The 16,460-nt window shown below is 47.8% G+C and overlaps 1 protein-coding gene across 1 annotated transcript in view; it reads right to left on the bottom strand.

Moving 5' to 3' along the window:
• Positions 1 to 16,460, bottom strand: part of LOC116954483 (zonadhesin-like) — a 70,861-nt gene that overhangs the window by 32,850 nt on the left and 21,551 nt on the right. Inside the window, exons 17-20 of the mRNA XM_076052227.1 lie at positions 16,072 to 16,140; positions 14,677 to 14,927; positions 8,687 to 8,861; positions 624 to 732 (exon numbers count right to left, since the gene is read on the bottom strand). Of these exons, the coding sequence (XP_075908342.1) occupies positions 624 to 732; positions 8,687 to 8,861; positions 14,677 to 14,927; positions 16,072 to 16,140 (604 nt within the window). The remainder of the gene's footprint in view (positions 1 to 623; positions 733 to 8,686; positions 8,862 to 14,676; positions 14,928 to 16,071; positions 16,141 to 16,460) is intronic.

Consider the following 16,460-nt stretch of genomic DNA (forward strand, 5'->3'; position numbering starts at 1 on the left):
TGGTACAAACTGAGCAATCATTGGAAGGACGTTATTAACCAGTTTAAGTCATAACTGGCTGTGATGTTTCCATCCTACCTTCTGATGTTAGTAGTTATTTTCGACTCTCTGGTTTTACATTAACAGGTTAAATGTCTCACACTAACACAGCCAATCGCTCGTGTCCTCGATGTGGCGGTGGCTCTGAGATCTTACATTGACATGCTACTCTCTCACAATACAATGGCCACCTCCGCAGCTTCGTCGTCGTGGAGGTAGCTCTCCGACCTTACATTTACATGCAAATTTCTCACTTTAACATCACTAGCCCTGCCCACTTCGTTTATGACCCTTGGGCTACACCCATTTCAAACCTTTAAAACAGCCTGCCTCAGCAGCTTTCCCGCTCGTTTTTCTCCTGATGACGATTGCTTGTGTTGCGATCGAAAAGTCGTAGTTTTTTTGCTATTTTCTTTGAAAACCTATCAACGAGACTTTGCCGAAAGACCCAAGAATATGAAACAGTAAGCTATCACACAAAATCAAGACCAAAAGAACGATTAACAAAGAATTGGGCCCACATGAGTACATTACGCTCAGCTACAGCAAGAGATCAGTGCCAGGGTGACTGCGGGGCTACTCACTCATCCAAGCTGTTCACCGACTGCCAGCTGTTTCCCAGTTCTGCCGAGGAGGCTGCCACTGAGCCGTCTGGTTTCAGATTGTCATCTGAGCCATCGCCATTAAAGTTTCCTGCAAGGTAACAACATGAAAGTAAGTTTCAACTCTGGCTGTGCCTTGCGCTTGTGTGCAAGAAATCTCAATGCACGACTAAATTGAGCACTTAAATAAAGGAAGGCTTAAAAATGAAAAAACTATAAATGACAATTCTAGTTTTGAAGCTTTCGTGACTGCAAGGATCACGTACGTGACTTTACCGAATAGAACCAAAGAGTATAAATGACAATTCACACTGGGTAAACCACTGCATTTGTTGCAAAACCGTGACTCGAGGTCAGCATTGCAACAAGTGCAGTGTGACGTTTAGTCACAATCGTGCTCAGAAGTATTTGCAGATGCCAACTTATATAATATCCACTTGGTCCATGTGCATACAATACAATGGAACTAAAGCATAATTAAAATGTATTCATGCATAGACTTATTTAAAATACCAGTTTTCTTTTGCATATCAATAGGTTTTCACTAGGTTTTATACATTGTTGGCTGGGATGTAGATGTGCTCATACAACCTATCCACAGATATGAACATTATTTAATTTGCATGTAATTTACATTCATAATTTGCAAAATACAGCAAATATAATTAAATATCTTTGCCCATCTCTGCCTACCCCCCACATCTATTCCCCAACAGCCGAGTCACGGGTTGGTCATATATATACTTTAGATTACTCGTGAACCAAAATCTGACTGGCTGGTGATTTGCTATTAATTTGTGTTTGGCTACAATTTCCTTTGAGAGTCACATTTAGGTCTCAACTCTACGTCCACAAAATCCATGGTTGAGAGACCATGTTGGCAAGCTCATGACCTTGATGTGCATCTGCCTTGCATGTATGTATGTATGTGTAATAAACGACTTCCACGACAGTTGTTGACTAGTGTCTTTTCTTTATTTGTAGAATCTCTGCACGACTCAGCGCTCTCCCTCCGGATAATTTTCCTCTTTCTCTCTACTGCCGTTGATGAGCTGCTCTCTGTCCGCCATCCAGCACGCCTCCTCTCTCTCCGCTCGCGTCGCTGGCTTGCGGCACACCGGGAAGAGAGGCTGCTTCGCTGGGAGTTGCCACATGGTCGCCGGCGAAGAGAGGTTGAGCGGTGATGCAGTCTTGACCAAGGCTTCCTACACCGACCTCGAGTCCTCCTCTGCCTCCCCTTATATCCCTCTAGGCGGAGCAAGCTCTGCTCTCAGCCACGCCCCCTCGTGGAACCCTCTCGATGGTTCCCGTGTATTCTCTGTAGCTCCGCCCGTTACCTTTGGCCCTGCTTCAGATTGGATACTGGTTATCCAGCGGTGGCCATGCAGATATCCCTTGTTACCCCTCAGGTGGCGCTCTCTCTCATTACATCACCCCCCCCCCCCCCCATGATAAAAAGACTAGCCGTCCCAGTTAAGAATAAATTTGGTATGAGTAATGGTGAGACGCTATTTAAAACCCCGTGGTAATAGACATAGGTGCATAACCAACAAGCATGCACACAAGAACGACGTGAATGTTAAGAGCAAGAAGTCAAAGGCGAATCCCCAACACGGGAGAGGATAAAAAAAATGGCAACATTAACACAATCGAGGTGTTTCAGAACGGGTCCACAATGCCAGATCATCCATGGCAGCCGTGTCCAGCTCCTGCAACCGCACCACGTCCGGCTCATCGGTCACGCCAGACCCCGGCAACCCAATATTTGGGGATGACGAAGCAACACGTGGAGGAATGAAAGGTTTCAAAAGAGACGGGTGGACGAACCAACGATGTCGACCCGCCCGAATGCGTACACACGGTGGACGCTTAACCTCAACCACTTCAACAGGACCATGCCATGGCTTGTGCAGTTTAGGAGAGGTGCCAACAGGCACCTGAGGGCAATGCAGCCAGGCCCGGTCGCCGACGGCCCATGACATGTCGCGGCCGGACCTGCGTGCACAGCGCTCATTACGCGCCTGCGTTCTTGCCGTGTTAACCCTAGCCGCCTCCCGCGCCTCAGAAATCCGGCGCGAGGAGTCTCGCACATGGTCAGGCAGGGTCAGTTTAGCGCTCCCAACAGGCGTTCCCAATTGAATGTCAATAGGCGGCACGTTTTTCCTTCCGTACATAAGGAAAAATGGAGAAAATCCCGTGGAAGCGTACGGAGCCATTCTATAAGCGGCAAGCATGCTCGGCACGTGCAAATCCCAATCGGCCTGTTTGGCATTGACAGTCTGACAGAGCATGGCGGTCAAAGTTCGATTCAGATGCTCAACCATCCCATCAGTCTGAGGGTGGTACGGCGACGTCCTGATTTTCTTGGTGCCCAAAGTGACACAAACATCGCGTAGCAATTTACAAGATAAATTTCGACCCTGGTTCGTAAGCAATCGTTCCGGGGCGCCCTTGTCCATAACATAGCCATTTAAAAATGCATCAGCGATGGAGGACGCCGATTGGTCAGGTAAAGGCCAAGCCATTGGCAACCAAGAGAAATATTCCACACCCACCAAAAGGTATTTGTTACCCCTGGGAGTGATCGGGAAACGGCCCAGGATGTCGAGTGCCACCAACTCATTGATGCGCATGAAGGAAATAGATTGCAGCGACAAATGGCACCTCAGGTGTGGCAGTTTCCGCCGAGTGCACTCATGGCAGGAACGAATAAGTTTAGTGACACTAGCTGTCATACCGGGCCGATAATAATCCCGTTGCAACGTCAGTAAGGATTTCTGAACACCAAGGTGCAACAGCTTTTCACCGTACAACACGCGAACAAAGTCGTCATGGACAGCAAGGGGAACCACAATGCGCTATTGATCCACTATATCATCCCTCCACATCAAAAGGCCATCCAGAAAAAACAATCGACCACCTTCCACTGACACAGAAAACTCATGTGCATGCTCCGCCTGACGCCGCAGAGTCCCTAAGGAGTCATCCAGCAGCTGCTCGCACACCCAGACGGAGTGTGGCAGCTGCAATACGTCGTCAGCCGGCACATCCGCACCATGCAAGGGTGATTCGTTCACCGCGGACATGACGGAACGTGATAGCAAAGCGACAGGCGAGTAACGACTCGTCCCGGAGGAACACGCGCAACAAGTCACCTGTCGCAGTCGTGACAGTGCATCCGGGTTGCAATACCGGGAACCCTTACGATAAATAACATCGAACGAGAACTCCTGTAATATCTCAAGCCAACGAGACAGCTGGCCGGCTGGCTGCTCGACCTTGAATGAGTATTGGAGAGCCGCATGATCAGTGCGGACAATGAATTTCCTGCCGTAAAGGTAAGGCCTGTACGGTCGCACAATAAAAAACAATAGTCGAAAGTTCCCTCCTAGTGACGCAATAGTGACTTTCTGTGGGGGACAGGACACGGCTGCAATACGCGACCACCTTCTCCACACCGTATCGCTGGTGTCGGTGTCGAGGATAAATGGTAACGAAAATCGGGATATTGGAGCGTCGGCGCATAGGACAACCGAGTGCGAAGTGCCACCAACGCCGCTTCCTCCCTAGGACCCCACTTGAATCTTTGATTTTTGGCAGTCAGCGCATGCAAGGGCTTAGCGACCGTAGCGAAATTCGGCACGAACCGACGGTAATACGACGCGAAGCCGACGAAACTGCGTACATCACCAACACACGTGGGAGTAGGCCAGTCGCAAACAAGCAGTTTTCGTCGGATCTGTGGCGATACCATCGAAACTAACCATATGACCCAAATAACACACCGAATTTTACAGCAAATGACATTTTTTCGGTTTAAACTACAGGTTAGCAGAGCGCATCCTCTATAAAACGGAGCGCAGGTGTAGGAGGTGTTCATCAAATGTACGACTAAACACAATCACATTGTCTAAATGAATAAGGCATGTGTCCCACTGCAAGCCAGCCAACACAAGCTCCATCAAACGTTGGAAGGTAGCCGGAGCCGAATTCAAGCCCATAGGAAGGCAGTTAAATTGAAAGAGTCCCTGAGGCAGAAAGCGGTTTTCGGCTTGCACGAGTCATCCAGGGGTAGTTGCCAAAATCCGGAAGACAAATCGAGAGTGGAGAAATACCGTGCCCCGGCCAACGCATCAAGGGAGTCATCCATACGCGGAAGCGGATACGTGTCGGCCACCAAAACTTTATTAAATTTGCGAAAATCAACGCAAAATCTGAGGTTCCCGTCTTTATTTTTAACAAGCACAACTGGCGTGCCCCAAGGACTATTAGATGGCGAAATTATGTCAGCAGCCAACATGTCATCGACAGCGCACTGCACGCGTTCCTTCTCCCCTGGGCTCAACCGGTGCGAATTTTGGCGAAAATGGCTGGCCTCACCCGTATCAATGTGGTGAGACAAAAGGGACGTGCGTCCCAAATCGAAATCGTTCTTGCTGAAGACGTCCGAAAAATCACGCAGAAGCGCACGTAACTTATTCCGTTGGTTGGAAGACAATGTCGAATTTTCCCGACATAACTCGGCAATCCATCTATCGTTCAAACCAGGGAAAGAATGAGTCGCCCCTACAAATCGACACGGCTCAACCTCGTCGCATTCGGTAAAGGCGGTGGTGGCATGGGCCAACACAGTGCCGCGGGAACGACAACCTCATCTGGACCCCCGTTAAGAACCTGCAGAAACGGTGCCTGTCCGGAATGAACGATCGTCTGCACACCGACGAGCGTCAGACCAGGAGCACCCCAGTCGCCGAATTATTGCAGCCACTCCCTTTACGATAGTGCAGCGGCACCAACATTTGGCAACCCGGTGGAATCTCAATCGTGACACCTACCAGCGCCTGTACGTCGACGCACTGAGGTGAATGTCCCAGAGGTGACGGTAGAAAAAAGAATTTATGACCCGAGGGCATTTCCAAACAACCCCGATCCACTAGGATCTTTACAGGCATCCTCCCAAGGAAATGAGTACCCAGCAAGCACGGCACGGCCAAAGACCTAGAAATCAGAACCGGCGCTGACGCGGCGATATCTCCGATCGCGATATGAGCATCCACCTGACCGATGATGGCCATGCTACCCCCATTACGGGAATCGATAGTAACTGAAAGATCACGTCAGAAATAATTGTAGCGGAAGCCCCCGTGTCCACTAAGACGCGAACATCTACGCCCTGAATAGAACCAGGCACCGCCGAGGAACCCGCAGCCACCACGACCACACGACGCACCAATTTATTTCATTGGGTCACCGAAACAGGCCAACCTTCCCCCGAATGCAAACCGTCAACCCCCGAAACGTGATGTGAACAACTGTGCCCTGTGTTATGAGATGCCTGAGGTGGCGAATTTGGACGGATGTCCGACATGTACCGACTCGCCTGTGAGGGACGACATTGATCTGTTGGAGAAACAGCAGGAGCCGGAGCAGCAGGCGGAGTCAGTGAGCGAGGCCGACCCCTGCAATCTCTCACGAAGTGGCCCAACTGGCCACACCTGAAGCAGGTGACGGCCGTCTGTCGAGCACCCCAGTCCTCACACTGACGTGGACCGGCGAACCTTCGGCGCACCGTCAAGGGTCGTCCCGTCTCCGATCCCAACAAAGAACCGCAGCGGCCAGATCACCCTCAGAGGCCGCTTCCTCCAGGGGAATATCCACCACTTTAGTTGGCAACCAGCCCTTAGGCTCACCGTCTCGACTAGGGTCGCCCGTCCATGCAGCCATCTGAGACCACCGCTGCAGGCTCTCGTGTGCATGAAGACACCTGGCGGCCCACCGGGATGTCTGCCCATCGTGCCCGCAAGTGGGCATAACCACCCCCATGTCTCTCGCCAAAGCCAGCATGCGGTCCATGACCAACGAGTCTAGGGCCTCTTGCTTAACATCGGGGTAGGCAGCCACCGCCAACACCATCAGGACACGGTAGGCGAGGGGAGACTCAGAGCTCCCCCGCCTCCGTTGCATGAACTTTCGTCGAGTGTCAGATGGTGATTTGTAGACCTCCACCATCTCAGCATAAACACTTTGAAGCATCTTCTTCTTCTCAGGGGGAATCTATCTGAACACCGTGAGAGTGTCATCGTCCAACACAGTCGGCAAAGCAACCAGTGCCTTCTCCTCCGACCACTGCACTGACCGGAACGCCACCTCAAATTTGCACGTGAAGGCGCTTCAATCGCCGCCGGCAGGGACGAATTCTTTGACGTGCGGAAGCCGTCGGGTGCGCTCAGCCCTGTTTTGCCCAGCAGGAGCAGCGGCGCCGTAGGTAGTGCACTACACGGCTCCCCTGAAATGGCGGGCTCCGACCGCGCCCTAGCCGCGCCGCCCAAGATGGCGGCGTCTTGCCGCGTGGTGTCCGTAGCGTGCGTAATGGCGGACGCCTCCCCAGTGCACGCGACAGCGGCCGTCGTTTCCGCAGGGGGACCCTCCGAGGCTCCAGTCCCGAGCCTCTGCATGTCACCCCTCGGCAATACCTCCTGCGGGCACCCCAACGACGTGGACAACGCGTCGAGTGACACCAGCTGGAGAATCACCGTCCGTAGTGAATCCAGCTGCTCCTCCATCCTTCTCCAGCCGTCTACAACCCGCCATGACGAAGAAGCCGCAGCCATGCCGCCCGACTCTGGTGCAGCGACTTCACCAGCCGTGGTTCCTATGACCGGAATGACGGATCCCGGGGTCGGTAGGTCCTGGGTCACCGCTTCGGCGTCGTCGGAAGACGCAACAGGTGGGTTCTTCTTCATGAGATGCTTGGACATTTTACTCTGCATTGTATGTTCCCATCTCTTGAAGGACCACTTCTGACTCCAATGTGTAGTGACTGGGAATGTCACTGTGTGGTGCCGGGCTTGCGAGGCCACCGCGGATATTATGTGTGTTCATTATGTGCAGCCCGGTTACTGGGCGTAGTACCAGCCCTAGCGGGGCTTGGGTGAGCGCTGGTTAGCGCGGGGACACCATGTACAGTGTGCGGTGCGGGCTCCCTGTGAGGGAGCAAGAGAGGGTGTCAGCCAGCCAGGGTTACGTTGGGGCATGATACGCTGATTGACCTGCCAACACGTGGAAGGGGGCCGCGGGGTGGTCACGTTGTATAGAAGCGCTCTCGGGAGCCTTCGGGAAAGAGATCAAGAAGGTGGGCGGGGTGAGAAGCGGAGCCAGTCCCAATCCAGGCCGATATAACGGGGGCCCCGTGAGGAGCCCGGGGTTTTATCTGTTGGTGAGAGAAGATCCACGTCGAGTTGGAGAAGCCTCTAGCCATGCGGTCCGGAACCCAGCTTGTGGTCCGGACCGGGATAGCGGGACCATGTCCAGTTCTGCTGTAGCGTGATTAGATGGGCGTTCAACACCCGAGTGTATGTTCAACACCCGAGTGTATGTTACATTACGTTGTAGAATCTCTGCACGACTCCGCGCTCTCTCCCTCCGGATAATTTCCCTCTCTTTCTACTACCATTGACGAGCCGCTCTCTGTCTGCCGTCCAGCGCACCTCCCTATCTCTCCGCTCGCGTCGCTGGCTTGCGGCGCGCCGGGAAGAGAGGCTGCTTCGCTGGGAGTTGCCACGTGGTCGCTGGCGAAGAGAGGTTGAGCGGTGATGCAGTCTTGACCGAAGCTTCCCACAAAGACTTCGAGTCCTCCTCTGCCTCTCGGCGGAGCAAGCTCCGCCCTCAGCCAATACCCCCTCGTGAATCCCTCTCGATGGTTCCCATGTATTCTCTGTAGCTCCGCCCGTTACCTTTGGCCCAGATGTAATCTCTGCTTCAGATTGGATACTGGTAACCCAGGGGTGGCCATGCAAATATCCCTTGTTACCCCCCAGGTGGCGCTGTCTCATTACATATGTTGAACTTCTTTCGCACTGTACATAGCCAACCGTGCTAATTGGAGGTGCAGGGGAAGGACATCAAACTAAACACAAAAATCTTTTTGAAAGAAATTAGTTTGCAATCTAGATTTAGAAGTGCATAGCTCTTGTAGCTTGCTCATATCAGAAGAGCGTTCCAGACGGCCGCAGAAGCACATCTAAAAGCCTGTTGTCGGCACTCACCACAGATGCCGCACAGTATCCCAGCATACTCATTCGGAACGACTATCTCCACATGGTGGTTTCCGTCAAACCGAACAACCAAATTGAAATCGATCTCGAGCACAACGTAGGATCCACTCAGGTACACGTGCACCCCCGATAGCAGCAGTGGAGTGGTCATACGCCGTCCTTCCACCTGTAAAACAACGCACAGCTCCAGTGAGGGTCCCATTCGTGCATCTAATACAATCTCACACCTTCTCGTGTACCGTACATGTGCTGCACACAGTGCACACGCCGCCCTAGGCTAAGGGAAACTTGTACCCACTACTCTTGGTCCACCGCTAGAATCATGCCCCACTTCCCACTCGCTCCATCCTTTCTGCTCCCACCCTTGGCTTCATTAAAGAAACGAAACGTTTTGTTTAAGATATAAAAACATATTTTGAAAAAAAAAAAAGACCTATTGTTAAATTATGATAATTTCTGTCATAGATTTGAAACACTGGTGTTCAACAATTTTAGTAAGCAAACCCTAGAATATATATTACACGTACAACATATATTTGCTACAATATTTCCTAATATTGCAGAGAGTGGTGGAGCGGATGCACTGATTTACGCATAATACTATTAAGTATAATACATGATTACAGATATGATGGTTAATAAATACAATAATATTCTCATTGTAAACATAACCATCACAGCAAAAATAATCCATTATCAAATGAGACTTGGGGAGAAGTGGGAGGGGTTCACATACTGCGCTATGAATCCAGTGACCTGAGTTTGATTCCCAGCCATGGCAAACAACATCACAGGCGCTTTCAGAAAGCTTGCCTCGTTACATGGAACACCCGACCAGACTAACTCAAGAACACCTCGAGTTCAAACACTGCAAGTGAGACCATAGCATTCACTTGATGAACACAGTTTGATGAGACGACAATGCGCATTAGAGATGCTTTTAGCTTGATTTAGCGATTCTTCATCTTTGAAAGGCTACCAAGATTATATGGCCTTCCAAAGATACATAAAGAACATACACCCCTTCGTCCTGGCTCGTTTTCTGCCTGAAATCCTGAGCCTTTTACTGGAAAAACCACCTCTGCGGTACTAAACTCTACTCACCTGGTTTCGACAATCAAGGGTATTTCCCTGTCCCCAGAAGACCTGCTTGTCAGTTTTGATGTGGTTTCCATATTCACCAAAGTTCCTGTACCTGACACCATCGCAATCATTGAAGACTTGGTTCAACAAGGACTGCATACTGATGTACCCCCTGGGTGAGACACTGCTTAACCAACACATACTTCACCTGGAATGGAACTTTCTACAAACTGAGGGCACCCCAATGGGCTCCCCCCTATCGCCGGTTGTAGCCAACGTTTTCATGGAAAAATTTGGGACTGACGCCATTCAGACTGCCACTCTACGCCCGACCTTATGGAAGAGGTACGTGGATGACCCTTTTGTCATCTGGCCACATGGCCGGCCTGCTCTAGACCAATTCCTCGACCACATCAATTACATACACCAGCCATCAGATTTACCATGGAGGTCGAAAAAGATGGCAAACTACCCTTTTTGGATGTCCTAATTAAAAGGAGACCTGATAGTTCAATGAGCCACTCTGTCTACAGGAAAGCTACCCATAAGGATGCTTACTTAAAACCGGATTCCCACCACCATCCATCCCAGAAGAATTCCCTCATCAAGACTCTATACCAGTGGTTCTTAACCTTGTTGGAGGTACCGAACCCCACCAGTTTCATATGCGCATTCACCGAACCCCTCTTTAGTGAAAAATAAAATGTGATTTTTTTCAAATTCAAGACTTAGATATGTTTTTTACTGGTACACAAAATGAGCCGTGCATGAACATTACCTTGTTCAAAGAATAAAACCAACACAATGCATAAACTCACAACAAATTACATACCTGGAAATCAATGTGACTTCTGCTGTTGCCTTTGAGAGATCAGTTCAGATATGCGTGGCTTCACCTTGGCAAGTGCCACTCTCATGTCATTTTCACAGCAAAGTCTGTTCCTTTTCTTCGTTTTTATGTCCAGCATCCTCGAAAAGGATTGCTCACAAAGATATGTTGTAACAAATGGTATAAAAAAATCCAGGGCTTTCTTAGCAATAACTGGATACTTGTTCATTTGTCGACACCAAAACATTGAGAGCGTTGTTGTTCTGAAGAGTTGCTGTTGAACCTGGCTCTGCTGAATTTCAATGATTTCGTCGAGGAATTCATCATTGACATCTGCTGTTTCAACAGCAAACGTGAACGGCTGTCTCACCCATGCTGGATATGACTCTCTTGTAGGGAAATATCCGTCGAGAGACTTTGCAAGCTCATCTAAGTGCATGGCAATTGTTTGCTTCAGTTCCGTGGATACAGAAATATCTCCGATTCCAGACACATCTTCGATCTTACTTGCACAGTCGTCCAGAAGCGGGAAGTTTGCGAAGTTATTGTTCTCTGTTCGTCGTTTCCATAACGGTAGCTTTTTTTGAAAAGCCTTCAGGTGTTCTTCCGCTTCCATGATATTGACTCCACCACCCTGCATCTGCTGATTGAGATGATTGAGAGCTGCGAATATATCAGCCATGTACGCTAAAATGAGAATGAACTCAGGATTTTTGAAGCAATCTGCATGGCAGTGTTGGTGCTCTTGCAAAAACAGGGCTAATTCCACACGCATGGCAAAAACACGATTCAGCACCTGTCCCCGGGATAACCACCGAATATTAGAATGGAGCAGAAGTACCTCAAATTCAGAGCCCATTTCTTTACACAGCTCACTGAAGATGCGGTGCCTCAGAGCACTTTTTCGCACATAGTTCACACATTCCACCACAGTTTTTAATACTTCTGCCATTTTTGGAGGTAAGGTTTTTGTTGCCAACGCATGCCTGTGCATAATACAATGCGTCACAATGATGTGTGGTGCATCGGCCTTTACTAGCGCACCAAAACCAGACTTTCTTCCCAGCATGACTGGAGCTCCGTCCGTACAAACTGCAGAAACCATATCCCATGAAAGATTGTTGTCTCTGAAGAAGTCATCCACAAGCTTCTTCACATTGGCTGCCTTCGTTGTTGTTGTAAGAGGCTTACAAAATAAAAACTCTTCTTTTATCATGTCGTCTTTCACATAGCGTACAAAAACAGCAAGCTGGCTTAGATCAGAAACGTCTGTGGTTTCGTCGAGTTGAAGGCTGAATTTTGCCGGGCTTGAAATCAGATCCGCGACTACTTGAGCCAAGATGTCTTTACTCATGTCTTCTATTCTGTCACTGACGGTGTCATTGGAAAGGGGAATTTGGGATAATTTACCTTCGGCCGCTGTTCCGAGTATCAGATTCGCCATCTTTAATGCAGCTGGTTTCACAAGTGTTTCACCAATGGTGTGTGGCTTGCCCTGCTTTGCGATCAGGTAAGCAACTTCGTACGATGCTGTCAGGATCGGTTTGTTAACAGGTACAAATCCAAGAGCAGGCAGAGTGGCCCTTTCATCGAATCTGGCTCTCTTCACCCTGAATTCAGCAAGTGTTGTGTTCTTGTATTCCCCGTCTCCATGCAGCTTCAAGAAGTGTTCCTTTAGTTTTGCCGGTGCAAGACTAGAGTTGCTCAACTTGGCGTTGCAAATCATGCAGATAGGACGCTCACTCCCATCACGTTCCGTGATACATGAGAATCCATGTTGTACATATTCGTCCGACCACTTTCTTCTTTTGCCCGACATAGTTAGTATGGATAAAATATTAAAGAAATCACACGACGTACGACAACAACAGTCACACGTTGACTACTGAGTACGCACTAAATTCCCCGCAGCGCTGATTGGCCAAGCAGTGTAGCATGATCATCTGCAGCCAGTGATGGCCAAGCGGGCCGTGTGTGTCATCACAAATTTACACAATAATTCAAGTGTGTCCGGACCTCCGTGGCGGGGGCTCTGCCGAACCCCTGAGATCGACTCACCGAACCCCTGGGGTTCGATCGAACCCAGGTTAAGAACCACTGCTCTATACCATAGAGCCCAATGCATTTCCGACCAGGAACACATTGCTAGTGAACTCAAGCATGTACACCAAGCTCTCAAGGCTAATGGTTACTCCGACTACACAATCCGCAAAGCCATCACTCCAACCATGAAGAAAGATCCTCTTGAGGAGCCATTCAAAACCATCACCTTACCCTACATTGCGGGGGTCACAAAAAAAGATCTCCAAAATCCTGAATAAACACAAGATCCAGGTCCGATTCATCACAGTACATAAAATCCGTGATCTGGTTCCATCTGTAAAAGAGGTGGTTCCAGACATACAGTACCCGGGCGTCTACAAACTAAGTTGCCTCTGTGGTAGCAGTTACATTGGAGAAACCAAACGAAATATCTCGGACCGCATCTGTGAACATAAAGCAGACTTGAAACACGGTAGGACGAACACCTCAGCCGTGGAAGATCACTGTTATAATTCAGTGGGCTCACATGACATTGACTTCTCCAAGACGGTGGTTCTCTGCAAGCCATCCAGCTACCATGAGAGATTTGTTCATGAGGCTATCCACATATACAAACACAGAGACAATTTCAACAGAGAAGATGGATTCCGGCTTAGTAACCATTGGAAAGACGTTATAAACCATTTCGGTTCTTGATTGTTTGTATTTTACGGTGACTTTCAGACCGCAGTCTATGCGCTGGCACTGCCTCTTAGTACCTTTCACACGACGGTCAATAGTATAGTTTATAGCATTTTGTATAATAATAAATAGTATAACAGTGTAATGTTTAACATAATTCATAAGGCAATATATAGTACCATAATTGTATAGTGAATATACAGCAGTGTGGTATACAGTAGGGTTAGTAGAATAATACATAGTGTAACAATACAAGTCTAATCTTTTATAGTCTAAAGTATAGGGTAGTGTATAGTAACGCATTGTATAATTCAAGGGTGGGGTTTGTCCATGGATACATTATACAATGTAGTTTAGATTGGAAGGTATAATATTGTAATGTATAGTAGTCTCGTTTATAGCATAGTCATAACGCAACACAGGACAGAGCAACGCACTGTGGCCGTTTCCTCCTCTTTCCCCCCCCTCCTCCATTCCGAACATAGATGGACTCGTCTGTCTGAACAAAGCTCGTCACTCTCCGTGGTGCTAATCCCTCACACCAACATCATGCTCATCCCCCAGTTACATGCTAATTTATATGTAAACTCCTCTTCCCCCTCCTCCGTTCCGACACCAACATCATGCTAATCCCCCAGTTACATGCTAATTTATATGTAAACTCCTTTGTCAAGGCGCTCTCTTCCTCCTACAAAGCTTAAAAGACGCTGTCAAGCTTGGCAGGGTTCACTCAAGCGCTGTCTTCCAGACAGTCCTGTTTCTTCACCTGAGGAAGCATATTTGTGTTGTGGCTGAAACGTGGTGAGAATTGTATTCTATTATTATTATTTTTATTATTTTATCTCCATTCTACGTGACTTTACCGAAAGAACCCAGAAGATTAATCAATGCAGTCACGAAAGCTTTAAATCGAAATTTAGGTTTGTCCATTCCTGCCTAAAAAAATATATCTTTCAGAAAGCATCTTATTTTAACTTAACCACTTCTTAATCGTAATTGATGTATTTTATGATATTTTACAATGAGTGTGAAAGATGCTATATGAGCTATAATTATTATTGATGAGAGTTGCCCTCTCAGTGGGCACTCATCAGGTTAGCAAGTTCTGGTATACTGTGCAGCACAGTTGGGAGACAAGTTTGCCTTTTTCAGCCAAAGGAGAAAATGTAAACTTTGGGTTTTTTCCCCTTTAGCATCTGCCTGAGTTTGGCAACCCATAGACATGACCTTGAAGGTACAGTGTAACGCTCACCAGCACCGTGAAGGTACAGTGTAACGCTCACCAACACCATGAAGGTACAGTGTAACGCTCACCAGCACCGTGAAGGTACAGTGTAACGCTCACCAGCACCCGGCGTCCTTTGGCCAAGGTGAACCTGTGGCCGTAGACCTCCACGTGGACCTCCTTGACGTAAGACACGGCCGTGCTGCCGCCCCGGAACTCATTTGTTGTCTCCACGTTGAAGTGGGGCGGCAGGGTGGAGCTCTGGTTGCACGGGACGGCTGCCGTGTAGGTGCACTCGCCCATGAAGTGGTGCGTCGTCTTGTCGAACGTGATGTAGTGAGGGTCTCCAGTGATCACGCAGTCACCAGGTTCTGGAATTAGAGAAATAAAATGTATTTTTTTCACAAAAGTGGCATATGATGCATAGTGGTGCACGATTCGTCAGATACAGCATTTGATGTTTAACAATTTAATTAAACATCTCATCACATCTTCATGGGCTGGTCATATTATATCTGGTACAAGTAGCCACACATTTGATAAGAATAAAGTAACTGCGTTATGAGAGCATTGTATAAAATCAAGACAACCACCCAAAAATTGTAGTAATTGGTAGACACTCCTCGACAACCCAGAGATTGAGTTATAATCAAAATTCAGTTGTAAACTTCAACCGGCATATGTTCTCTGATCCATGTGCTTCTATTTCTGTCTCCGAGTGTAATATCAAGCATGCACTACTCCGTGCTTATTTATGGACTTTTTAGTCAGTTTCAATTTTGCTGATCTATCACTGATAGTGTAATATGCACTGTTTGATATATTTCCTCTTCAGCTCGTTTGCCTCTTTATGTCATCATGAACCAATAAACCTGCAATAATTATCCTATAAAAACACATATCCTGGTGTGATTTCTGGTTGTGTCCCTCTAGAGTTATCGCATGTTGGAAAAAAATATTCAGTAATGGATATCTTGTTATTCTTAGCTCTTTCGGTAAAGTCACGTTAAAGGGAAACAAAATAATAAAATATATATAAAACAATAAAAAAAATTCTCACGACGTTTCGACCATAACACAAACGGTCGTCATCAGGTGTGAAAAGCAACGGCAAGAAACATTTGAAAGAAGTGACGGTTCGCATTTATTTATTTATTTATTTTTAAGCGGTGTTTGTATTTATTTACTTTAAAAAAACGTTAGCACCACGGGCAACGAATTGGCAGTTTGTTTAGAAGGACGAGTCCATCTATGTTCTGAAAAGAGGAGGGGGGATATCTTGTTACTAAACTGGGGATAGAATTTGATCCTATTCAGACAATAAAACTGGATTTGACCATCTGATCAAGATCAAATCAGGTCTGACCCAAACCATCACTTCACTCCAATTACTTTCCAATACTGAAAACATTTTTTTTCACAGACATAAAGCCATCAGCCTATCCATTTCTATCTAAGGGCACTCTCTCAGTCACTGGCATATACCAAAGCGTGTGCTGTGTGTGCAGTGTTTACTTGGAGGAGCTGCTGTCGTATTGGTCGTGGTCGTGCTTGCTGGCGGACGAGTTGGTCCGGGCGTCGATGCTAATGGGAGGAATGTTTGCTTGACGAAATGTCGCATTTACAGAATTAACTAATTATGGACACTTTTCAATTATTGAACCTTTTAGAATATTTAACACAACGGAATCGAATTCTGCGTTCACTAAATTTCAAACGGCACGTGCAATGAGATCAAACGAGAAGCATCAGGGAGGTTGCATCATCCATCCGTGGTATCCCTGCAGTACAACACTAACGCTTCCACATCATATTTCAGTTCATTCCAACAATCATATATTTTTGTGAGTTCCCAGAAAAGGTAATTTCTTTTAAATGTATTATTATTAGTCAAGTGATTATGA

This window comes from Petromyzon marinus, chromosome 55, assembly GCF_048934315.1.
Source record: "Petromyzon marinus isolate PM22_M1 ecotype Great Lakes invasive population chromosome 55, UKy_Petmar_22M1.pri1.0, whole genome shotgun sequence".
Taxonomy (NCBI): Eukaryota; Metazoa; Chordata; class Hyperoartia; order Petromyzontiformes; family Petromyzontidae; genus Petromyzon; species Petromyzon marinus.